This window comes from Myodes glareolus, chromosome 6 (genome assembly GCF_982192425.1).
Source record: "Myodes glareolus chromosome 6, mMyoGla1.1, whole genome shotgun sequence".
In the NCBI taxonomy this organism is placed as follows: domain Eukaryota; kingdom Metazoa; phylum Chordata; class Mammalia; order Rodentia; family Cricetidae; genus Myodes; species Myodes glareolus.
The window spans coordinates 115,993,446-116,020,414 of NC_142031.1; the positions used below are offsets into that span (position 1 = coordinate 115,993,446).

Sequence of the window (26,969 nt, forward strand, 5' to 3'; positions counted from 1 at the left end):
ATAGGTTTGTGTCAAATTTGTTAGTGACCCCTTTTTTGCAGGCTCTGTATAAAAACAACAAGCAGCCACCTCCTGAGTGCTTTCCTAAGTGGAAGCTTCAAATTTGTCGTGTAAAACTAAGGCCACTGTGATGATGCCAGTGTGTAAAAGTGTCATGGAGAAGGAGACAAGTTTCCAAAGGAGAAGAATAGGAATTGTGTGACATGCAGCAGGAAGTGTTGTCAGGACAACAAAGAAAAACAGGGCCACCCACGTGTCAGTCTGTACCCAGCACTAAGCTCTCAAGTCTAATTTACATAATGCATGCAGCGGATTGCCTTGGAGCCAAGTAGGCTATGCAGGAGCCTTCCTTCTCCCCATATCTGTACCTACCTGACTTCTATTAACTTCCCTTGCAGAATGGTCCAGTCTGCGTGCTGCTTTTCTGCCACCTCTTTGGTGTAAAATGCCTTTGCCGTCCTATCGACTCAGTCCCTCACCTTCACTTTCCCCATCTCCGGGCTGTGCCCTGCCTTTCCAGCCACAGTCCCGCCCTTCAGAAACTGCACCTGCATCGCGTGCAGGCATAGATTTGCATGCACTTGTACACTTTCTAGCATGTGGTTTGTTTGTGTGTGCGTTTGTGTGTGTGTGCGTGCACGTGTGCATGCGCGTGTGCAGGCACATATGTACAAAGGCATGGAAAGCAGACATCGGAGGACACTGTCCACCCTGTCATTTGAAACAGGGTCTCTCATTAGTCCGGAGTTCACTGAATAGGCTGGCTAGCCAGTGAGCCCCAGGGATCCACCTGTCTTTGCCTCCCTAGCGCTGAGATTAGATACATGCAACACCTTTCCCAACATTTTTAAGTGAATTCTGGGTTCAAACTCAGGACATTATACGTTCAAAGCAAGCATTTTACTCACTGAGTATCTCCTTAGCCCCTAAATATCAATTTTTAAGGGAATAATTGGGATTTTGAGAAGACCAGAGTCACCACAGCTGATGATAGATTCAAAAGATGTCCATGGCAGGAAACTGGGGAACTCACACTAGGAGCTGACAGACGAGAGTGAAGTTGGCTTTCAGGGTGTGGTCATGAGTAAGTTCAGATCTAGGAAACTGCCAGTAACTTTGCTACCAACCATCTACTCCTTTGTAGTAGCAGACTTCATCTACTTGGTGTATCCACTCTGTATGCCTGGCCCAAGAAAGCCCTGCATAGATGCAGACTGCACACATGTGCTGTGCTGACTCTGTGGAGCAGAGATGGCTCAGAGATGAGCATCCCTGGAGGCCACGCCTGGGGAGCCAGAAGTCGGCACCGCATTTGAAAGGTCCCTCTCTGAGATGAACTACACAATTCCTTTCACACGCTGAGGTGGGTTTCTGGGTGGCTCATGTATTTTTCTGTTTCCCCTCTTGTAGATAAAGAATTCATCTATAGAGAACGGAAAGGGAACGTCATACTGCGGAATGTTGAAACCAATAATTCTACAGTTTTAATAGAAGGCAAAAAAATTGTAAGTACTCTCTCTAATGACCAGGATAATTTTCAGAGTAATTTTTTTTTCTTCTCCAGCAAGTCAATAAAGCAGAAAATGACTTTAGGTTTCAACTTTCGGTTGAGCCGAGAAGCGTGAACTTGTAATACCTCTGGCTGAGCAAGGAAAGATATTGGGAAATTGGAAGTACACTAATTTAATAAGTTGAAAGCCTGCTTTCTTTGGGGTTGTGGGTTCTGAAAATTCTTCCACAGGTGTTGGAAGCAAGTGTTGCATATCAAGTATAATCAAGAAAGATCAAGTCTGAAGGCTTTCACACATTTACAGAACAAAATCGCAATAAAACCCACAGAATAATACTTCAGGAGAACATGCTCAATCTTATTTAAGAAAAAAAAATCTCTGCCTGCTTAAGGAATATTGATTTAGGTACCATGGCTGTGTCATGATAGAGAGAACGTTGGATACAGTAAGGGTTTTTTTTTATGATTTAAAATAAGTACTAAGTCGATCTGAAGGTATTGCTTTTCAACCAGGAAGCCTTGTTTTGGATTTATGTATGAAGATATTTGCAAAACTGACTGATTCACTACCAGAGATCATCAAAAAGGGATTGACTTCCTTTCTTTGTTTGCAATGCATTCGCACTTGGTGTTAGGGGCAGGGTCCCTGTGAACCCAAGGGTTGATCATTTTCTTGCCTGGTTCCCTTGGGGCAGTAAAAAGAGGAAGCACATGAATAGTGAGACCTGGAAAATAGCCAAATGGCCAAGCCAGAGTGATCATAAACCTGCCAGCTAAGACTTGAACCTGTGGAGGAATCCCAAGCTGATGGAATTTGGACCAGAAGAGCTATAGGAAAGGCCAGCCCGCCCCAGAGAAGGCCACTGGCAGATGAGCCTCTAGGAGTCCCAGAAGCCTGGGATGGCCAGGTCCAGGAGCTCTGCCTAGGGAGAGTCCCTTCTTCACTGACCACCCATCCTCGACACAGAGAAAGCTGCCTCTACTCTTAGCTTAGTCTGTAACATATTTCTATTACATTTCTTTCCCCTCTGAGGATACTTTGTCTTTAACATAGCTGCATCCTGCTTTTTATATAACCTGGCCCAATCCCATGAGGGTTTCATTCCCAGAATCATTTTGAGGTTCAATCAAATTATATTGTCCATAGAGGACTAGGAGATAAGACTGTGCCTACAGTTGCACTAAAAGATCTGACTCAGCCACTTCAAGTACTAAAGTTACAGAAACATTTTTAAATGTTCATCAGGAAGAGAAAACACTCTGCCTGCTCCTGAGGGGAGAGTCATTTCCAGCTTAGGGTGTGGTTTAGTCCAAGCCAAGAGGGTGTGTATAGCCGTGCCTGCAGAAGACACAGAGTGCAGCCCCTTAGGTGCCGGAGAGATGGCTCAATGGTTAAGGGCACTGGCTGTCCTTCCAGAGGACCCAGGTTCCTAGCACCCCATGGTGGTTCAGAGCTGGCTGTAACTGCAGTCCCAGAGGATCCAATACCCTCCTTTGACCTCCTCAGGCAAAAGGCACACATGTGGTGCACAGACAAACATGCAGGCAAAACACCTATACACAGAAAATAGAGGTAAATAAGTCTTTAAAATCAGTACTTTTAACAGGTCATGTTTGACCAATGTCTTAGTCAAATAGTGAGACAATTTCAGAATCTACTTTAGGTACAGAAAAATGTTCCCCTCACACATTAACTAGCTTATTCCATTTACCAGTCTTTATGGCCCTGAAATGTCACAAATGCACTAACAAACTTTATTGGACACTGAATACATGCAATCTGATCAATGGAAAATTTTTCACTCAAAACCACATTTAAATATTACCAGAAACTGATCTTTTAAAAAAAAAAAAAAAACACAGAATACGCGTCACTTAGTGGCCTGCACTGTAATTCAGATGCAGAATCTGGGTTTAATTCCTTCTTAGTTGCTTCAAGTGTTTGGACTCCTGTTTCTCCGTTACAAAGCTGAAATAATTTCTCCTGCCAGCCTAGAACATGGCAGGCTGCCGTGAGACACAACAATAAGGAACCTGCAAACCCTGTGTCTTCCCAAGGTGAGGCAGGGTGAAACCAAAGGAACAGGCAACATGGAGTGTGGGCATGGAGTGTGGGCATGCTCTGTTCTTCTTTTTGTTGGTACCACCAAAACCCTGGCAAGAAGCAAATTAAGGGAGTGAAGTTTATTTGAATTGATGGTTTGTGGAGGGCACAATCAGTCATGAAGGGGAAGGCATGGCAACAGTAGGTCCTGTGGTGATGGGATCTCACAGTAGGTCCTACAGGGGTAGATCTCACAGTAGGTCCTGCAGTGGTGGATCTCACAGTAGGCCCTGTGGTGGTGGAATCTCACAGTAGGTCCCATGGTAACTGAATCTCACAGTAGGTCCTGTGGTGGCTGGATCTCACAGTAGGTCCTGTGGTGGCTGGATCTCACAGTAGGTCCTGTGGTGACTGGATCTCACAGGAAGTCCTGTGGTGACTGGATCTCACAGTAGGTTCTGTGGTGATGGATCTCACAGTAGGTCCTGTGGTGATGGATCTCACAGTAGGTCCTGTGGTGGCTGAATCTCACGGTAGGTCCTGTGGTAGCTGGATCTCACGGTAGGTCCCGTGGTGGTGGATCTCAGTAGGTCCCGTGGTGGCTGGATCTCACAGTAGGTCCTGTGGTGGCTGGATCTCACAGTAGGTCCTGTGGTGACTGGATCTCACAGGAAGTCCTGTGGTGACTGGATCTCACAGTAGGTTCTGTGGTGATGGATCTCACAGTAGGTCCTGTGGTGGCTGAATCTCACAGTAGGTCCTGTGGTAGCTGGATCTCACGGTAGGTCCCGTGGTGGTGGATCTCAGTAGGTCCCGTGGTGGCTGGATCTCACAGTAGGTCCTGTGGTGGTGGATCTCACAGTAGGTCCTGTGATGGTGGATCTCACAGTAGGTCCTGCAGTGGTGGATCTCACAGTAGGTCCTGTGGTGGTGGATCTCACAGTAGGTCCTGTGGTGGTGGATCTCACAGTAGGTCCTGTGGTGGTGGATCTCACAGTAGGTCCTGTGGTGATGGATCTCACAGTAGGTCCTGTGGTGGCTGGATCTCACAGCAGCTGCTTATTCTCAGCTCAGTGGATCAGGAAGCAGAGACTAGAGCTGCCTATAACCCTCAAGGTTTAATTTCCAGAGACACGCCCACCTCCCAGGGGTTCTACAATCTCCCCCAACAACTCCACCAACCCTGTAAGGGACATTCTATAGGCAAACCACAACCCCTTCTTTTGATCAATAGGTGGTTCATTCTTATTTGAATTCAAGGTTGTTAAATTACCAAAGGCAGCCTGATGCCCCTGTGAGACCAATAGTAATTTTCAGGTTAGTTTGTAAAACAAGTGAAGAAACAGAAAACAAACTGTGAATTCTGTGGTCAGCTAAATTTTAAAATATATTCTGCAATCTTACTAATCACATTCTTTTTCCTAGGCCCATTAAAGCAGATGGTTTTATACACATGCTTCTAGTCTTCTCCCTACCTCCAAGTGATTGGATGGGAGAACATGTGACCCTCTATCCACCCTGTAAGAAGGAGCCAAGTCAGTGTCTTTGGGACTGAATCACACTTGGGCTGAAGCCAGGCACTGGTGGTACAGGCCTTTAATCCCAGCACTGGAGACAGGCGGAACATGAGTGAGTTCCAGGGCAGTCAGAGCTACACAGAGAAACCCTATCTAAAAAAGAAGTTTGGTTGAGTGCTGGCCTCATGTGTGGCACACCTTAATCTTCCCAAACAGCGTCATTTAGTCAAAGACTTTAACACGGTCATTGAAGGAGAAACTTGTCACACTGCTGTGGCAAAACACCTACAAAATGCAGCTTCACGAAGAAAGGGGTTGTTTTGGCTCATGATTTAAAGGGGGTACAGTCGGTCACAGTGAGAAAAATGTGGCTGCAAGAGCTCAACGCAGCCTGTCATGTCACATTCACAGTCAGGAAGCAGAGAGTGCTGAATACCTATGTCCAGCTGGCCTTCTCTTCATTCTGTCCAGGATTCAGACTATGAATGGTGCTGCCACATTTAGAGTGGGACTTCCCACCTCAGCTAATCTACTGCAGAAATCCCTCACAGACATACAGAGGTCTGTTTCCATGGTGATTTCTAAATATTGCCAACTTGATAATCAATATAGTGATTACAAGTCTGCCCCTTGTAACTTGACACCCACGTATCACTTTTAAGTCATTGCCTTCAAGCTTTGTCTCTGTAGACTCATGGCCACCTCATAATGTTTTCAGTCTGACTTCAGATGTCAGTCTTTATCAGTCTCAGCTCTGCTTGAAAGTCCAAATCAGTCTGAGACTGAAGGCAGCCTCTTAACTGTGAGCTCATGTAAATTAAAATACTAGTTACCTATTTCCAATATGCAGTGGCACAAAGCAAACATTCCCATTCCAAAACGGAGGAACAGGAGAATGCCTGTCAGACCAAAGAAAACCAAAGCCAAGCAAGGGAAACGCCAAGTCTTGTGGCTCCATACCTAGCATCGGAGTCTTGTGATGAAACTATCTGGGTTCTAGTGGGCACATGTAGCTTCTTCCACCCAGCTCTGCTGCCCTAGCACCTCTCTCTAGGGTCAACTTCACGGTACCTACAGCTTTTCTCAGCAGACAGCCTACTGTGCTAGCATCTCCAGCATCCTGAGATCTCCAGTGCATCTTAGGGTTCCGCTTCATAGCTGCATGCATAAACCTCCTTGCAGATGCTCCAACCTTTTCACACATTGCCTGCCAGTAGCTCTCTGGAACCATGGTACAAGATCCCTTCATATCTTCAATTTCACTTCTTTCCTGCCTGCAAGACAAGTACCATGTGGATTACACTGCCATGTTTTGCTGTGGACTTGGGATAGAGCCCATCCACCATGGACTACAGCTGCAGCTGCCTCTGTGTAGCTTAGAGAAACATTCTCCAGACAGTTACTGTCTGGAACCAGGAACCCCTGTGTAGTGGTTTGAATAGGTATAAAGTCATGGGTTTGAATGCTTGGTCATAGGGAAGTGCTACTATTAGGAGGTATGGCCTTGTTGGAGTAGGTGTGGTCTTGTTGTACTCCTACTGGTGTGGCCATGTTGGAGGAAGTGGGTCACTGGGAGTAGGCGTTGAAGTCTCAGAAGCTCTAGTCTAGCCAGTATGTCTCAATCTGGATGTAGAACTCTCAACTCCTTCTCCAGCACCATGTCTGCCTGCACATGGTCATGCTTCCTGCCATGATGATAATTGGACTGAAACTGTAAGCCAGCCCCAATTAAATGAACAATTACAACATCTTTTCCAGCACATCTTTGGTTGCAACTTTTAGTTTATTTAAGCTATTTTTCATCACCAGACTGCACATTTTTTGTTCTGTACCATTTGATCTTTTTCATGGTAGATCTAGATAAAAGTAGCCATGAGCTATGACCACACCACAGCCTGAATGCTCTCCTGCTTTAATATTTTCTCCACCAAATAAATCAGTCCATAGTTTTACATTTCTATTTATTTATTTATTTTATGGTGTTGGGGGAGATGCCACTGGTTGGTTTCCAGCCACCCAGCTAGCTTAGACCCAAAATAATCACGCAGATACTGTATTAATTAAATCTCTACTTGGCCCATTAGCTCTAGCCTCTTATTGGCTAACTCTTACATATTAATTTAACCCATTTCTATTAATCAGTGTATTACCACTTGGTTGTGGCTTACTGGCTAAAGTTTCGACTGGTGTCTGTCTCAGGAGGCTCCATGGCATCTCCCTTCCTCCCAGCATTCAGCTTAGTTTTCCCCAACTAGCTAAGTTCTGCCCTGCTATAGGTCCAAAGCAGTTTCTTTATTCACTAATGGTAATCACAGCCTACAAAGGGAAATCCCACATCATTATGGGTATAGATGTCCAAATGTATGTCTGTGTACCACATGCATGCCTGGTGCCTGAGGAGAAAAAAGCATTGGATCCCCTGAGACTGGGTTTACAGTCATGAATTGCCATGTTATTGCTGGGAACTAAACCCAGGTCCTCTGGAAGAGCAGAGTGCTCCTGACTGCTGAGCCATCTTTCCTACCCCTAGTTTATTACTTTTTAATTTAACCTCCTTCAAGCTCTCAGCTATAGGTCTGCTGCAGCCATAAGCTGTTTTATGACCACATACCAAACATGACAGAACAGAGGTGAGCAGCTCTCTAGAAACATCTATATGAATAAAAGGTGTGGAGGACCCATTCAGCACCAGGGTCATGACCTTGAGCTTTGGATCTGCCTTTCCACTGTAACTGCACTAGGAGACCACAGGACCCCTACTGTTTGTAATGTCTGTCCCAGTCCTGGTTCTCAGGAGTGTTGTGATGGTAAGTGAGAGATTACATGTACCATGATGGAAAATACAAGTCATGTGTAGATTCCAGATACTGCTCTAGCCTGGAGAGTTTAGGCAGCGCTCAGGATACAGGTAAAAGGAGTGGGATTATCTAAACAGGAAGACCCAGAAGACAGCGAAGGCCACAGGAGCATGGATTCAAGTGTCCAGGCAGCAGCAGTAGATGGCAGAAGCTGGGTGTCCTGACAGCAGCAGCAGACAGAAGAATCTTCCTAATAGGGCATGAGCTTCTGCTGTACAGAGAGGGGCCAAGTCCTCAAATGACCAACAGTCAGAAAATAAATTTAAAAAACAAACCCAAAGCAACTTTCACATGAGGTACATTTGGTGTCTCCAGAATTCTGGAACATTTTATTACTCTCATGTTAAAAATAGCTTAAGTGTAATCTTATTTTCATTATCCTAAGAAGACTCTGTGTCAACGAAGATGGTCTTTGGTATATTACACATCCTCTGTCTCGAAAAGTGGGCAGTGTGAGGAAGTCATCTCCCCCTGCTGGTGTTATGGCATAGGTCTGGTGGTCATGTGATACCTGGGAAGTCTAGCGAGCCTCTCCTCTGCTGAACAGCGGACTGTTTTTCCTCGCCTGCCCTGCTCCCTTCCTTGACTTCCCCTTATTTTCTCATAGAGAAAGTGGCCTTACTACATCTTATCAATGCAATTAAATCAATTTTGTAGGTCCTAAACTCCTAAGGACTCTTAGCACTAACTCTAAAGTTCTTCTGGAACAAAACAGAACACGAGTTCTTGGATGGAGAGGCCTGTGGCCTGTACTTGATACTTAGCTCTCTCTTTCCAGCTGGATTGTTGTTGGCTTGTGTTGGTGTTGTAACCCCTCTTGGATGAGGAATCTAAGATGGTCTATGATCAGAACCTTGTCTTCACCCTGATACACCATCTGGTGATTCCACAGGGCAGGAAGATGGCTATACGGGCGTGTTTTTAGATCTTAGGGATGGAAATGAGAGGTGCCGGGTTCAAACGGGGGCACTGAGAGGTGCTGTCCTCCAGGGGACTTATTTATTAGAAGAGAATTAAGAGTATGTGCAGTACTGTGGACTTCTGAGGAGAGTCGTCGCGGAGCTGGAGAGAGAACCTTCTATTCCAATAGATACCATGGGGCTTCTATTCTCAAAGGGTCCTGAGGGAGGGGAGAGTTCTCACGCCATGCAGCTGGAGGGTAGTCAGGGAGAAACAAGGGGGTTGGCTCTTAGTGACTACAGGATCACAGCATGTGCTCCCTGTCAGCTTCTGACAGCAGATTTGGGGGGCAGCAAGGCCTCAGGGGATATGGTTGGGTCTGTGGGGTTTGTTGTCTGACTTCTGCAATACACATACTCATTCTGTGCCCCTTTTATTGATGATGCCAGTGGCAAGAGCAAAACCCGTGTGTCATTTAAATTGTGCCAGACGCTTAGGAGGAAGCCTAGAAAGTCATTTCTAAAGCAATACAATATTTTGTACGTTTCGAGTCACTCTGGGGAGTTTTTCACTAGTAAACAATCTGAAAGGTACAATGGCTTACATTAACACAAATCCCTGGCACTCTGAAGATGAGATGCGTGGATAGAAATAGTGAATTAAGATGTAACCCTTAAAACAGCAACTCTAGAGGCACTGGGGTAATATGAAAACAATTCATGATGCACTATAAAATACATGGAAGAATACAAGCAGGATGCCTACACATCCATAAGTAATGGAGGACATCATCATTGCATTTAAAAGGCCAGGAAATAAATATTAACCATGCAGTCAGTTCATCTTGCTGACTGGCAAAACTCTGTGTTGTTTTCTAATGTGATTTAGACAGCTGCTGTCTCATGGCATTTATTCAGTAATTTTAATCTGATTCATGAAATTTGAACCTCATGTTTCAAAGAGATGAGCCATTGCTGCCCTCCTAAGATGAATACGAAAGACTGTACGGATGCCTGGAAGATCTTGGAAGGGAGGAGAAGCTGCCAAGGAGGAGTTTGTCAGGCTTCTCCCTGTCCTTGCTCTGTCTTGCCTCCCTGATAACTTACTTAGGCCTAATTACTTATTTTAGCCACCAAATTATCATTTAAATAAAATGGCATTTTGTTTCTCTAACATCTTTTTGATTTTATATCACCATTAGACATAGAACTGGAATTTTATATGGGTCTCTTCAAATTAATTAATTTTGACTCTTCACAAGAGGGGTGTAATTGGGCAGCTGCTCAGAAGCCTTTTTCCAAAGGAGAGCAGCCATAGCCTGCAGAGGAAGTTCCGGAGTCCTGGGGACCAGACTGTTTCCTTCCTCTTCCTGTTTCCTTCCTCCCGTGAGTCACTAGATAGTCACTGTCACTTGTTTCACTTGAATTAATTTCTACCCATGACTTCATGCCTCCTGCCTTGTGAGGTGACAAGTTTGGGAAGAACTACATCCTTGCCCTCTGCCTCTTACCCTTTCCTGTCCCCGAGTCCAGGGCACAGCTGTACTCGGGAACAAAGGAAGTTCAGATGGGCATCATCACAGGAGGGAGGCAGGTTGGCCCTGGGGCCGTAGGCCCTGCTCGACTCAGCTGCTGCCACCCAGCTCACTGTGGCCTGAGCCCACGTGTGATGGCCATGTGCCGACACTGGCCACCCAGCACAGCCTAAAGGCAATCTCCCATATGAGGCTGGGTTTTGATTCGCGTGGGAATAAACTCTAGAGGGGAAATAACCTTGTTTTTGCTGTCAAATGAAAACTGGCAGCTTGTGCTGTCCCTCGAATGTTTTGCTTGGCTAGGGACTGGTTTATTTCAACTTGAAATTCAGGTTTCTGGCATCTACTGAAAAATAAAAAGATCCGGCGGCCATGGTTCATTTTCTCACAGAAAGCAAAATATGGCAGGAGTACATGTCTCAGCCCCTTGGATGGGAATGGGGCTGGCTGGTCCTACTCCTGACACCTACCCTGCTGGTCCAAGTTCAAGGTAGGTCTTCCCAGCTTAGTTAAGATAGTCTCCACGGGCATAACCACAGACCAAGCTAATGTAAAAACCCTTCACCAAGACTCTCTCCTTTGATAATTCTAGATTCTGTCAAAATTCAAACCAACCACCACACCAGGCCACCTCAAGATAAGTGATGCCGGAAGGTCTTTGGGGTGAGGGACTAGCAGGTCTTCAGCCTATGAGCACCTGTGGTGTGACCAGGGGGTCCTAAACACTGCACAACCATGGCCTCATGTAGCTGAAATTCTCAGGAGACCCACAAGTCAAAATACTCAATGTTTCTTGTTTTTATTTTATTACTATCTTAGTCAGGGTTACTGGTGTTGTCATAAAACACCATGACCAAAGAAACTTGAAAAGGAAAGGGTTTATTCCACTTGTATGCCCACAGCACTGTTCACCACTGAAGAAATCAGGACGGGAACTAAAACAGGGCAGGATCCTGGAGTCAGGAGCTGATGCAGAGGCTATGGAGGGTACTGCGTGTGGCTTGCTTCTCATCCTTCTCTTTCTCCTCCTCCTCCTCTTCCTCTTCCTTCTCCTCCTCCTCCTCATGGCTTGCTCAGTCTGTTTTCTTATAGAACCCAGAACCGCCAGCTCAGGGATAGCACCACCCACCATGGGCTGGATCCTCCCACAACAATCCCTAATTAAGGTACTGCCTTAAACAGCTGGATCTTATGGAGTCATGGTCTCAATTGAGATTCCCCCCTTTCTGATGATTCTAGCTTGTATCAAGTTGAATAGAACTAGTCAGGATAATTATTTAAATTTTTTGAGAATTTCACATGTGAATACTATATTTATATCATTTCCACCCCTCCGTTCCCACCCTTCAACTCTTCCTCCGTCCCTCCCAACTGTATCCTCCCATGTTGCTCATATTTGAATGTGTTTAGGACTGTGCAGTTGGAATCAGGTGACCTATTAGCAGCCATTAATTTCCTTTAGCTTTTCATCTAAGCATAGGGCCTCATGATAATTTTAATTTTTCCCATCCATGTTGGCATGTTAGCTGGTTTGTCACTGGGCAGGTCTTGTTTGGGTGGCCACATTGTTGGTATTTTTATGAGTGCTACTCCCTGTAGCATATACAAGACACTATCGCATGGAAGATGCTTTGGTCTCTGGCTCTTGCAATTTTTCCACCCCGTCCTGTGCACTTTTCCCTGAACCTTAGTTGTAGGAGTCGCATTATAGATGCACAGACTGGGACTGGTCACTTATGATCTGCACTTTCACCAGTTGTAAATCTCTGAAATAGTCTCTAACTACTGCAAAAGCAAGTTTCTTTGATGAGGGGTTAAAGCTACACCTACCTGTGGCTGTGAGGATAAATATTTAAAATATAGTTAGCAATTATATTCATTTAAGAAAACAGCAGTATCAAGTTCTCCTCTAGGGTCTGTGACCTCTACAGCCACAGGCAGATGGTCGGGTTTGTAGTACCAGGCATGAACTCCCTCCTGCTGAGCTGCCCTTAAGTCCTATTAGATGGCTGTCTACCCACTAGATATGATGCACTGTTGCACCACTGGAGATATCTTCTTCCCACTCTGGTCACTATTGTGGTTCACAGCTTTACAACTGGTTAAGAGTATTGATTGCTTTTCTCCCTTGCCAGCTTGCATTGTACCTTCCAATACTATGAGAGCCAGTCCTCAGGGAAGAGGCTTCCAGATCAGTTACAGCTCAATTCCTCCAAATCCTGTGTCTGAAGGAGGTAGTGTCTTCAGCAGAGTAGATCAGAAAATAAGCAGCTAAGTTGTATAACTAATGGCTGATATCTTAGAGTGAAGAGAGCTTTGACTAATTCTACAGTAGAGTGCCTTGGCCCCAGAGGACACCCTCCAAGATGCTGTTAATGCCTGCATCCATGAGCTTCACCAAATCCTATGGCCAATGCCCTTTCCACCCTCGGGGAGCACACCATCACCTTAACTCCCAGATATTGGAGAATGACTTCTTCCCTTTTTCATGATTTCATGGATAGGGAATTTATTCCTATCATGGCGTGAGGTTTGTTTCTCTTTCTGCATGGAGTTAGGAGTTTTTCTCTTAAAGGAAGACTGTTAAGGACTCTCCTTGGCACACTCAGGTTGCCAGCCTTGAGCTACTTTTGTGCCTTTAGATCATCACTGTGTGAAATAAGAACAGCCGGCTTGACAGTAGCACTGCAGCATCATGACGGTCAGTCTGAGGCTCCTGCTGAATGATGAATGTAGGAGAAGGGCCTGCTTGTTCGTCCCAGCCACCTAGCTAGCTTAGCCCCGAAATAACCACACAGAAACTGTATTAATTAAATCACTGCTTGGCCCATTAGCTCTAACTTCTTATTAGCTAACTCTTACATCTTAATTTAACCCATTTCCATTAATCTGTGTATCACCATGAAGTCGTGGCCTACCAGCCAAATTCCAGCATGTCTATCTCTGGTGGTGATTCATGGTGTCTCACTAACTCCACCCTTCTTTCTCCCAGCATTCTTTTCCATCTTCCCTGCCTACCTAAGCTCTGTCCTATCAACAGGCCAAGGCAGTTTCTTTTTTCTTTTATTTCTTTTTTCTTTTTTTTTGTTTTATTTTTCTCCAAGGCAGTTTCTTTATTCATTAATAGCAATTACAACACACAGAGGGGACTCCTAGACATTTCCCCTTTTCTGTTTAAACAAAAATGAAGGCTTTAACATAGCAAAATTCTAGCAAGAATTACAGTTACAATATTTATATCTACTTTATCTTTTATCATAACTAAAGAAAACTATAACTATAATTGTAAATTTTTAACTCCATCAAAGACTCCAGAAGGATATAATATTACCTAAGTAAACAGGAAGTACATTGTAAGCAACTTCCAAAACTCTAGAAATGACAGAGACATCTCACTGCCTGGACAGTTACCCAAAGTTCTTCTGTACCATTGGGGCATCTATCTTTAGCCTAGGCCCATAATATTCAGCAGACTTTTTTATGAAGCAGGAAATTTTAAAGACAGTTCCACCTATACTGGCAATTTGTCCATCACATTTTTATGTGTCCTGCAGAATGTCTAGCAGACTCTTTTATGAAGCAGGAACCCCATAAGAACCCCAAAGGGTACATAGATAGGTAATCTTCAACCACTTCAAAGAACTGTAGGATATGACGTTTAAATAACTTAGGGTTCTGTTGAAGCGAGACACAATTGCTCCTGGCAGCACTGATCTAGTTTCGAAAGAATGTTGAGTACTGAAGACACTCCACTTGGAACTTGTTTTCTTCTTGGCAAAACTGGCCTTTGGGCAAAGAAATGTCCATGCCTCAATACTGACAAGGTACATGGTATCTGGAAATGGATAAGCAGGACTGTCAAATCTTGCCACGACAGGGTAAGATAGTTTTGAAAAATTTCCTGCCTTTGAAAATGGTCTGTCAGTATTCTAGGCCTTAGCCAAAGTTGGTTGTTTCAACATTGCAAATGAGACTTTGGGTGGTTGCCCAGGTAGCCAGTTGTCTCTGTCATTTGTTGCACATTTTGGAAGTTGCATGATTGCACTTCCTGCTTACTCAAGTAATATTATTTCCCTTCTCGGATCTTCGATGGGATTGAAGACTAGATAGTTGTAGTTACTTTCCTTCCATGACTTGACCAAGTTATTTATTATACAAGATTTAAACTAGTTAGGATAGGATAATTATTAAATATATTCTTTCTTAGTGTATATAATTTTGTATTAGGTTTAGAACTCTCTTATTTAAACAAAAGGGGGAGGTGCTGTAGGAAGTCTTACAGCCAGTGGTTACCCACCCACTGAGGCGTTGCCTCTTATACTATATATGCCAATGTCAAACATGCGTCTAGCCTCTTTTCCAGCTGCGGGATTGGTTTCTGATCTCTGTTTAAGCAGAGGATTCTGATTTGTGAGTCTACAAATAACCGTCTATTTCTCAATTCTGAGACAGTGTGGGATTTTCTTTTAAGCATCCTTCTTCAGATGAAGGAGTTGGTAGTGTGTGTGCTGTAGGGTTTGCTGGGCAAAGGCACAGTCCACACCCAAGGCAGACGGTACCTGATGGCATGCATCATGAGACCCCTCTTTAAATGAATCACTTCTAGAACTTTCCATTTACTATTTTCAGACCATGGTTGACCCTGAGTAATGAATGCTGTGTAACGCAGACCACAGATGAGGGGCCTGCCATAAGCCCATACCTCAGGTGCCTGGAGGATATCTGTGTCTTAGCAGACTGAGGCTGTGTTTCACCTCTAATAAGGATGCCCTGCTGTCTTGTGGTTGTGGCTTGAGGGTGGGAGTGGTACCTTCATATGCTAAGGGTTCCCCTTTGGTGTCACTAAATGTGCTCTGAAATAAACAAGAACATTCAATCTAGCCTAAAGTCTACAGATGTGACTGAGGCTTAGGCATTTCCAAGCTCAGAGAAGACTCAGCCCAAAGCTCTCAGAACACTCTGGTGGTAGAGCGTCAGCCTTTCTCCCAGTCTGCTAATTGGCCCCTATACCTTTGTGTTTTCCCTGCCATGTTTTCCCTAGTGACCTGAGTCCTAGGAGAAGCTCCTGAGTCTGTCTGGTTCCCAATGATGATTTTAGATGGAAAGGAGGGCAGAGGCAAGCTCAGGAGTCTTCCAGTCCACAAGCTCCTTCCTCATTGACAAGGGCAATGCAGTTGGCCCTTTGAGTTTGACACGTGTTCATTTGACTTGCATGCGTGACTTCTTGTGAGTCAGTTAACCCTTTCAATGCTTGCTGTCTGCCTCACTTCATCTTGTACTTTACTTCTCTTATTAAGAGTGACACAAAAAATTGTTCTTAAAGCAAACACCAAAGATTTTGCTCTTCCTGTCTGCAGTCTGGTAGGAGCAACTGCTTTACACATTTTTCCTCCACTTACCTCCAGTCTACAGCCCAAAGCTAGAGGTAAGACAGATTATTGTCTGTCTTAAAACCTTGTTAAAGATTTGAAACCTTTAAAAGATGATTTAAAAATGTCAATTCTCTGAAGACTGACACCAATCTTTAATACGATGCTAATTAGAACTCTGATAAAACTTTAGAGTTACGCATTTGTGTTTTTATTAACATGTATTAATTATATATAATAAAAAGTCTCATGCCATTTCCATCTGTCTATGTGATGTATTTCATTATATCCACTTCCATTTGCCTCTTCTGTCCCCTCCCACCCCTGCTGGTCCCCCTCCTTGTTGATGGAGGCTGCTTGTTGGTTCCCAGCTGCTCAGACCCAAAATAATCATACAGAAACTATATTATTTCAAACACTGCTTGCCCCATTAGCTCTAGCTTCTTATTTGCTAACTCTTACATCTTAATTTAACCTATCTCCATTAATCTGTGTATTGCCACATAGCTGTGGCTTACCGGATAAAGTTCCCAGAGTCTGTCTCCAGCAGGGCTACCTGACTTCTCTCTAAACTCCTCCTTCTTTCACCCAGCATTCATTTTAGTTTTCCCTGCCTAGCTCTGTTCTACCCTATCAGGCCAAGCCAGTTTTCTTTCTTCATTAATAGTAATCACAGCATACAGAGGGTAATCCCATATCACCTCCTCTTCATGACTCATCCCTTGCTGATTTTCATAGATTCTTGGCTTTTGTTGTTTTGATGAGCCAATGAGTTTCCTTAGGATTGTTTGGCAGCCATGGGTAAAAGGTTTATTAAGAGAATATGGACACCTTCAGTTATACCGCTGAAGAAATGTCTCTCCCTTCCTCATCAACTACTCATGCCCATAGATCATGGGGAAACACATGGCAGAGGCATCCTAAAGAAGAAAATATTTGTTTTGGCTCAGTCCATCATGACACAGACATGGAGATTTCACTCCCTTTTCAGGTTGCAACAGCAGGAGCCCATGTCATGGTGGACCAAGAAGCAGAGAGCGTTAGAACTAAGGTGGGCGGTACCATCAAAGGCCTATCCCTAGTGGCATGCTTCAGCCAGCCATGTCCTATATCCTAAAGCTAGGGAACAAGCGTTCAAAACACAGACCTAGTGGGGACATTTCTAACTCAAAGCACATCTTCATATATGAGCCTGAGCACCTGAGATAGACATGAAGTCCACACACCTACAGTAGCACGAGCTCTGTTGCTTACAGTGAAAGCACACAAAAGCCATCACACTCAGACTGATGGCAACAGTAGCTTTGCCCCCTTGCTGTGGCTGGGCCTGATTAATACTCGCTGACTGTTCATATCAGCTGCAAGCTGGGAACAAATATTATTTCCATTTGACAGAAGCAAGAGCAATTAAGAAATTCTCAAACTTTCCCATAGAAAATTTGATGTAAACAGGATGCAAACCACAGGCTTTCTGAGCTCACAGTCCAAGCTTCTAGCTATCTAACTTTAAACAAAAGTGGACAGGAAGTGGTAAAGACTAGAGAATTCAGAAGGTGGCTTCAGTCGTGTGAGCCTTTGTTGCCTGCACTTTTCTGTGAATTCCCACACCTGAAACAGGCGCACGCTTTCCCGAATCGAGCCCATGAGAATGGATGACTATCCTAAGGATTGAAACACAAAGACACAAAGAGACCATGCTCATTCACCAAAGAGTAAATGGCAACTTTATTAAACTCAAGTCGGGTATATATACTAGGGGGCTAGGGGCAAAAGGGCAAAGCCCCCTCCCATCAGGAGCAGTGGAAGAGGATGACAGGTGCCCGGCGCCCAAGGCCAGAGGGCAGGTGCCTGAGGCCCAAGGCTGGAACCTTGTTTACAGGTGGAATTACCATAACAAAAGAGGGCCAAGTTCTTTCTAAGCTAAACCCTCAGGCCGGTGCAAGAGCAGAAAAGCCAGGGAGCCAGAGGTGAAATGGCCCTGCAAATCGCCACAAACAAAGGGGAAAAGACCTGGGTACCTACAAGCCTTTGATTCTGAATTATGTCCATGGTATGAACTGAGCTGAGCGAGACAATGACCCTCCTAGAAGGCTCTGTCAGCACCATTGTAACATCACAAATGCACAGAATTCAATCCTAATTGTGTTAAAGTTTGTAATAGTTTTTAAAATCAATCATTTGGTTTAACACAAAAGAATTTCTCAAAGCTAGCAAGCTCAGAAGCTATAATAAGAATGTTGACTATCACTAGACTACTTTGTAACTTTTAAATTTCAGATATTAAAACCTTAAATCACTATATAGATGGACAATATTTACAATTCAGGTAACAAACAGATACATAGCATTTGAAATCTATGGATAATTCTTCCATGTGGGTTGGTTAAAGTCAATGAGCCAGTGGAAGGAAGGAAGGTCCCAGGAGTTGTTCAGTGGAGACTGAACTGAGACTTGATCATTTGGGAAGCTGATCACCAGTGCAGAGTCTCAGAATAGATGAGTCTGTCTGTTATTCACGTTAGCAGAAAAGGTGGGTCTAGTACCTAAATGTCCACAGCCATGGAGGTACAGGGACAGGGCCGTCACAAAGGCTCTAAGACTGGAAGCTGGGACTTCTCTGAGTATTCCTCGGATGCTTGCTGCCTTGAATTAGTTTGACCTCATTTAACCCTCATCCAGGGCTGGGTGCAGCCTGATCTGGGTTCAGCAGGCTGCATCTTCCCAGCTTCTTCCAGCACACATTACATCACCTTCAGTACTGCCTCCCTCATAACAAATTAATAGCTAATCATTCATTTATTCAGACAGCATTAACTATAATCCAGAGGCCATCACTACAGACACTAGGAAGGGCATAAAAAGCTGTGCTCAGTCTTAACCCAGTAAACTTGACAGCATACATAACCTGGACAACAGCATGCTTGGTAGGGTGGTTTGAATGAGAATGGCCTCCATAGACTCATGTATTTGAACACTTGGTCTCCGGTTTATGGGACAATCTGAGAAAGATTAGAAGCTGTGACCATTGAGGAGGTGGGTCCTAGGGTATGGACTCCCTCTGCCTTGAGGTTGTTTCTCACAGTATAAGCTCTCTCAGCCATTGCTCCAGAACCATGCCTGCCTGTCTGACGCCATGCTCCCTGCTGTAATGATCATAGACTCTAAGCTTCTGGAGCTGTAAACCCCAAATAAATGCTCTTTGTGATAAGTTGCCTTGATTCTGGTGTCTTATCACAGCAATGGAAAAGCAACTAAGACTTATGTTATGATAGCCTTATGGCTATCATAGAAGGAACAGCTTTGAAACCACTTCTAGAAAATGTAAAGCTCAAAGCAAAGAACTTCCCAACATTTAGTGAAGAGATATCAATTTAATGCAAAGCTATACTATGGTGTTGATATGTCCCCCAAAATTCCTGTTAGAAAACTAGCCCTCAAATCCTTCAGGGATTTGGAGGTGGAACTCTTCTGTAGCAATCAAGAGTAGATGAGGCTTTGGGGATCTGGTCCTATGGTGACACAGGTGGCTTTGTAGCAAGAGGAAGAGACACTGAGTTGGTACCCTTGCTGCATTCTCAATGTCACAGTGCAGCTGGACAAACATCACCAGATGCCTACGTCTCTCTCTTGGATTTTCCAGATTGCAGAACTATGAAGCAAATCAACTATTACTCTCTATAAATTTTTCTCAGATCCTTTGTTATAGTAATAGAAAACAGAGAACGACAGAACAAATAGCAGAAGATGAAGAAATGCTTCCTAAGTCGATTCTGTAGCTAGTAGTGCCTTGAGATGAAAACACAACCAATATACTATTAGAGAACTATTTCCCTCATGCTCACAGATACAGAAATCTCCAAAATAACATGGGAATATTGAGCCCAGAAACATTCACAGGAGATAATTCATCATGGCTGGTTATAATTTATTCTGGGAATGTAAGGCTGACTTCACATCTGAAGATAAAATAACATCATTTATCATATTGACAGACTAAAAAGAACAAAACAACATTACACATACAAAATCACCTCATACATAGAGGAAAGACATCATCAAACCCAACACACACTCATTAAGAAATCTCAGAGCAAGGTAATAATGAGCAGGCAGATGACATCACCTACAGAGAGACTTTGAGGCTACCATACAAAAGGGCAAAAGCTGGCTGCCTCTTCTTCACAGTCCAGAAAACCAGCAATGCCCACCTTCTTCATGGTGCCAGCACGTCTGTGGAGTGGTATTGAGTACCAGGTAGGAAGAGAAGAATCTACCCATAGAAAAGATGACTATAACGAAGATTCCAAGAATTCTGTGTTTTAAAGTCACAAACCCAAACTTGGAAACACTTCTTAATGTAAAGTTGATGCCCAAATCCAATCAATCCCCTGTATATTAGCAGCTCATGATTGTATATTGACATTGGGACATCATCTATTTTCCTATCTCTGAAACATCCATTGTGTTGAATAGTTAGAGATAAACGTAACAAAACAAAGGTGAGACCTGCATAAAAAAACTACAGAACTGTTGAGGGAGACTGAAGATTGAAACAAGCAGCCTTCCTTTTGAGGAGAACAGACAGTGTGAGATAAATGGATTGAGTAGGTGCTAACTTAGAAAACGGTTAGCTAGGTCACAGGAAAACAAACAGAATATCGCTTTGTGGAGAACAGAGACAAGGCTGAGTGTTACTCTATCTGTCTACTAGCCATTGAAGGACTTACTTAGAAGGTGGTCTTAAGGAAATGAAAGCTTGGACCATTCCAGGCAGAGAAGAGGAAATGCAAACCTTGCATGGTTGCATGCTTTGCCTGCTCTGGGAAGGTGTAGAGAAAGGAATGCCAGGAGTGAAGGGCAAAGAAGAGGAAACGTGGGCAGACTGCAGGGAGGGGACAGGGCCAGGCTGGGCCTGCTGGTCATCAGAGCTGTAGTGATGACCTCTGGAGAGGTGGGGAGCTGATGGGGATTTCCCACGGGGAACCAGATGGTAATCTACACATTTTAATGATGTAACACTCTGACCACGGAGGAGAGACTGACTGTTCGCCAATGGAGTCAGGAACCAAGGAAGGAGCTCAAAGAAATGTGCTCACCCAGGTGAGGGTGGAAGCTGAAGCAAGAGCGTGGGGGCTTAGAACATATTTCTACAGAAAGCTCAGAGAATTCTGAGCGACTGAATAGAAGATATAAAAGAGAACACAGGAGAGAAGAGGGCGGCAGTGCGGGAGAGGGGAGCCGACTGAGTCACTGTGAGCAGTTAGTTACCTTCATCTGAGAGGAGGGAGAAGCAAAGGGACTGGGAAGGGAGGACAAAGGACAGGAGGATGAGGACCAGACATCCAGGCAGAGCTGCCAGGAGACAGTTGTCTGCTTAAGGCCCCATCCAGGCTTCCGGTATCTCCTCAGGGGATGTGTACACTGGAATCCTTCATAGCAGGAGTATGATTTTTAGAGTCTTTGGGCAAATGACTTCTTCGTGAATTTGTACCCAAAATGTTGGGTACCACATGTAGCACTGATAATAAGAGACGGATATTGAGGTTCAACCCAAAAACCAGAAAAGCAAAGCAGCCAAGCCACTAAAGAAGTGTCACCTCTACCAAGGCTGGGTGACTGCAGACTAAGAAGACAGAGCCTCTCTCTCCTCCCATTTTATATTCCCTCTAGTTCTGGGATTAAAGGTGCATGACTCCCTAGTTCTGGGATTAAAGGTGTGAGGTGTGAGCCAGCACCACCTGGATCTGTTTCTGCACTGATCTTGTGTAGCCCAGGGTGACCTTAAACTCAGAGAGATCCATCTACCTCTGTCTCCCAAATCCTGGGATTAAAAGTATGTGACAGCAATGCCTGGCCTCTAGTGAGTTAGCTTTGCCCTTCTCATCTTTAGGCAAGTTTTATTTATTAAAAACATAAATAAAATATCACTATAATCCCGAGATTAGCTAGCATCACTTAGGGAGTGGTTTTCTCTAGAAAAGTGAAGGGCCCAATGTTAGACCTGCATTTCCAGACTTGGAGCCAGAGACTGTAAGAGACTAAAGAGCAGGAAAAGACTTGGAAGGGAGGTGGGAGGGGTGAATAGGAGGAGTGTGTGTGTGTGTGTGTATGCATACATGCATGTGTGTCTGTAAGTACATGCATACATTGAATCTGTGAGTACATGAATACATGTGTGTCTGTGAGTGCATGCATGCATGTGTATCTGTAAGTGAATGCATGCATGTGTGTGTCTGTGTATGTAGTCGTGCACATGTGTGCTGGAAGCCAAGAGCAGACAGTATTGTGGAGAGAAGGAAGGATACATAGTCTAATATGGTAAGAGTTGAACTATGGAATTTACCAAAACAACACCCTGGGCACCTGGAGAAGAGTGATTTGGGCAAAATAGTGGGGGGGGGATGCAGGAATTTGGGAGTAGGATACAGGAGTTCAGGAGAGAGCATGGGAACCTTAGCACATATTTGTCTGGTCAATCTTGTGAGGATAAGGCCAACATTACCTGTAGCAAAGAATGAATGTGCCTAGGAGCTAAACTACCACAGAAGCCCCGACTTAGACCTCCAATGGTCGAAACTGAGGGAAGATCACGTTAGAAATTACTTCAGAGGAGGGTGAGACTGTGTGTCCATATATCCACATTGGGGTACGAATGCCATTTGTGGAAGGTGATTTATAAAAATCTGTTGAACTTGTTTTAAAACCACCCTTCACCATCATTCTAGCCCTTAAATGCCTAACCTATGAAAACAGATTCATGCCCACATCCATAGAGATGTGTGGGCACTGTGGTCACAGCTGCTGGGAGCAGCTGTGCAGTTGTTCCCCTGTTCACAGTTTCTAGATCTGCAAATCCCCATGTGGTAAAGTTTAGTGCACCCCACAGTGTAATCACACTCTAGAGTCCTCTCCATCATGGCAGAAGCACATTCAAGCCATCCTGCATCCATCCTGCGTTGGTGTGTGATGTAGTAAGGTTTACTGCCCCCCACAGGGCAATCACACTCTGAGCACACTGGCGTCATCTCCACCATGGCAGGAACACGTTCGAGCCATCCTGCATCGGTCCTGCGTTGGTGTGTCGGCTGATACAGAGCACAGAACATTCTGCTTTCTTGCTCAGCTCTCACACTTTGAGCAGTTGCTTTTCTCCTGTGGACTGCAGAGCACTGTGTTTGCCACATGTTTGTCTGTGGGTGATCCCGCGCTTACAGGGGCTCCCTGGTCTAGTGCTCCTGAGAACCGGAAGGTTGTAGTGTGTGCATCCAGTGGAGACATTGTGGGTGCAGGCTCGGCTTTGTGTAGCTATTACAGTGTTTCTGGCCAGTAGTTCAAAGCTAATGGTTTGGCCATGTCTAACTGATAAGGTATCTTTAAACAAAAATGCATAAGGCAAAATTGCATTGATAAAAATGTGGACACAAAGGCATGAGGAGCAAAGTCCTGGGTTCCCCTGGGTATGAGGATCCAGTGTACACTGGTTTAGTGTTCATGGTGACTTTGGGAATGCAGCCACTGAGAACCACCCTGCCTGTAGTGAGGACTGCATGAATGAAGGTGACACAATTAGCACAGAGAGCAGTAATCTGGACAAACCACGTCTTTGCAATCTTTTTCTTAAGGTTTCATTGCTCGAGAAGAAGCTGAGGCACAAGGCATGTCACTTCCAACGGCGTGGCTCACTCTCCAAGTGGTCACTGCAGCACCATGGAATGATGGACACCAGACCGATGATGAGGGCCCTAGGGGTGGGGTGGGGTCAGAACAGGAGTGTGTGCCAGGGCAGAGTAGGTCCAAGGAACCTCATGGTTGGTGATGCGCATACTCATAGTGAGGGCTGGATACAAAGGAATCTGATGGAAAAGCAAGCATGCCCTCTGTGTGCTGACTCCCAGGGAGTCCCACAAGGGGAATCCCACAATGCTGAAGAGACAAGTTATGGAACAGTGTGCAGAATCTGCTTCTGTTTTGGTAGAAACTCTGCTTAGCATATGAGTCTAAATGTAAAAATGAAAGAAAAAGATGATAATTGAGCATCGAGAGACTGGGGGGGGGGGGGTCTTACAGGAAAATAATGTTTGTTTTTATGTTTGTGTCCATCGATTTGTTCCAACAGACACAATAAGGACCATTTTTTTGAAACTTGAAATAAAGCACAAATAGAATTTTTGAAAGCATCAATTAGCTGTGTTTTGATTGGCTAACTAAGAAAAGATATAACCATACTTAATGTTGCTGGCTCCCTCCTTAACTTATCTCAGTAGAGGATTTTGAGGATGGCTCCAGTGTTGCGAAAAGATTCAGAGTTGTTACAGGCAACACCTGTAAATTCTGTTTTCTTTTTTTTTTCCTTTAGGAATTCTTAAGAGCCGTCAGATACGAAATATCCCCGGATAGAGAGTATGCGCTGTTTTCCTATAACGTGGAACCGGTGAGTCTGCCTCTTCCCCTTAGGTAGAGGAATCGTTTTCTATTCTGCTATCTTCTGAGAGTGCTTCCTGAATGCACCTTCCTCATGATCTCCAACCCTGAGATAGTTTGCATATCTGGGATAGCCTCTTTCCTGTGACATACCGCCACATGGGAGAGAGGAGAGACATAAAAACGTTCTTGGCAGGAACAACAATGACTCCTTTGGAGAGATGTTCTGAGCACATACCCCTTGGACTTCCCCAGTTCCCAGTGAAATGATCGATTTTGGACCTAAAACAAAAGGCAGATGCCAGCAGTTCCTACCTGCACTCCCTGGCCTTGCCAGAGTCCTGCTGAAAGCTGAGTCACTTTCCCTTATGTGTACTCTGGTTTGTTTGGTGCTTTATGAGTTTTCCACCCCCTAAAATCTTGTTGAAATTTGCTAAAAAGTCTCACCCTGGGTTGGAGCAGCTGCCTAAACATCAATTCCCTGCCTGGCTCTTTCTCGCTCTAAGTCCCTTCCAGTTCACTGGTCTCCAGTTCTCCTGAGATCATCTCATTAGTGTTTCCCGCCCCTCCCATGGGGTAAGAGCCCCTGAGAGGTGCCTCGTGTCAGAGAGGCTCTGTGGTGAGCCTTGTGCGGGAGAGGTACTGGTTTTTATCCCGTGAAAAAGGCTGGGAAGTTGGTGACTGACGAAAAGTAATCCAATTCTAAAATTTTCTAAAGTTTGGCAACCAGGTTTTTTGTGGATATTTCAACTCTATTCTAATGAATGTAGACCACTGAAAGTCTATCTTAATTTTTTGAATGTCTGTTATCCAAGAGTGTTCATTTTCCATCTCTAAATTCTCGGGGACAGTTGGGCATCTGGGTCCGTTTGATCGGGTGAGTCTGAATTCTCAAAGGAGGTCTTTCGCCTTGCCACTGTCTCTTTTGCTGTGCCCAGCCGTCAGGGGCAGCCTTGAGCTCTGTGTGACTGGGCGTGGTGTCCACAGAGCACGGTTCTCTCAGAAACTTCCAGAGCTGGAGTGGATGCCAACAGGTACCTACAGCACTCTGGATTCACTGCGCCAGCCTGAAGTTCAGGTTCTCTTGAATCTTTTAATCACCAAGCCGTCCAAGAGTGGGATCCAGCATGTCCCACCTCCAGAAACCCTCAAGGCAGAGCTGTGTTTGTTCTTCAGAATGTTCTGAAGGGCGCTGTCAGGCTCTCACCGGCGCAGGAGTGCTCTTGTGTTAGGTTCCATGTATCTGTGCCATGTCCTGTGCCAACTCCTCCCCTTCCCCAGGACTCCTTTCTAAGGACACGCTGCAGTCCCATCACTACTGACAGCCATTTGGTAGAGATGATTTTGTTCAACGTGAGTCTCTACCACATGGAACACTAGCTAGATATGAGACCCTTGATGTGACCCTTTCTCTCTCAGCTGTTTTTATTGAAATTTAAAGTAGGGCCCAAAATAAAAGTTCGATTTGTTTTCTCAGCCAAAGGAAAATACAGGACTTTGAAAGGATTCAGAGAACAATAAAAGCATATATACATATATAAATAAAAGTATATATATATATATATACATATATAAGTATTTGCTTCTTGTGATAAACACCATGAGCAAAAGCAACTCAGGGGAGTAAAGGGTTTCTTTGGCTGACTCTTGCAAGTCACAATCCATCATCAAGGGAAATTGGGGCCAAACCTCAAGGCAGGAGCCTGGAGTGAGAAACATAAAGAAGGGATTGGATCACTTTCCGCCTTGCTCTCTGCCAGCTTCCTCATGCAGCCCAGCTCCACTTGCTAGGGCTGAGGCCTCTCTGATCAGTCAAGACAGTAACTCACTGACTTGCACAAAGCACTCGGAGGGAGGAGGCGGCTCTTCAGTGGAGCTGTCCCTTTCCCCAGCAGGTTCTAAACTGTGTCCAGTTAACAATTAAAACCTAGCCAGCAAAATATGAACATCCCATGGTTGAAAGTAGATATTTACTTCTAACTTGAGCAGAAGTAGTTGTTAATTCAGTACTGAGTGGCTACCGTGCCGTCATTATGAGGACAGATTCCCAGAATCCCTTCTGCTTTGGGAGGAGCCGTGAAAGGGGATGTGCATGGATTCCTGCCTGTCCATCGGGGAGGACTTCCTGACCAGATGATCAAAGTTGTAAACATTTCTAGAGAAGGGAGTGGATGCTTTCATGGGGAACATCTTAACCTGTAATTATGGAATAAGTGGGGTAGAACAAGACTTTCTAATTTGTGGCTAGTAATTATTATTAAGAGGCTTAGGTTAATAATATAATGATTAATTTACTAATAATATAAAAGAACTCATATGCAAAGGAATCAGAGAACTGTAATTAAAGTTAAATTCTTCCTTACTACACTGCACAGTAAAAGATTTGGGGTACATAGCATTTCCCAAGGGGCCAGTTTTTCAGTTTTAACATAGTGCTTGTATTAATTTTTTTTCATGCAATATATTCTGATTGCATTCTTTCCCCTTCCCCAGGTCTTCCCAGATCCTTCTCACCTCCCTGTCTACCCAATTTCAGACACCCTTTCTCTTGGAAAATAAAATTCAGAACAAACAATGCACACCTGAAAACATAGGGGTTCACTTTTCCTTGGCCATCTACCCACAAGCATAGGGACTGCCCCGGTGTGGTTGATCACCCAGTCACCCAGTGTCACGCAGGCCATTGGAGGAAACCAATCCTCCCTCTCCCAACGTCAACTACAAATAGCTTCTTGGTTAAGGTTGGAACTCCATGATCACCTCCCTGTAAAAGTATCAATTATCACATAGATTTGAGAGGGAATAAATTCAGTCTT

General features: G+C 44.5%; 1 protein-coding gene across 4 annotated transcripts in view; it reads left to right on the forward strand.

Moving 5' to 3' along the window:
- Dpp6 (dipeptidyl peptidase like 6) overlaps window positions 1–26,969 on the forward strand; it is an 868,555-nt gene that overhangs the window by 607,976 nt on the left and 233,610 nt on the right. For all 4 annotated transcript variants that reach the window (XM_085691109.2, XM_048440198.3, XM_087907530.1 and 1 more), the window contains exons 4-5: window positions 1,411–1,505; window positions 24,089–24,163. In XM_085691109.2, coding sequence (XP_085547235.2) covers window positions 1,411–1,505; window positions 24,089–24,163 — 170 coding nt within the window. The remainder of the gene's footprint in view (window positions 1–1,410; window positions 1,506–24,088; window positions 24,164–26,969) is intronic.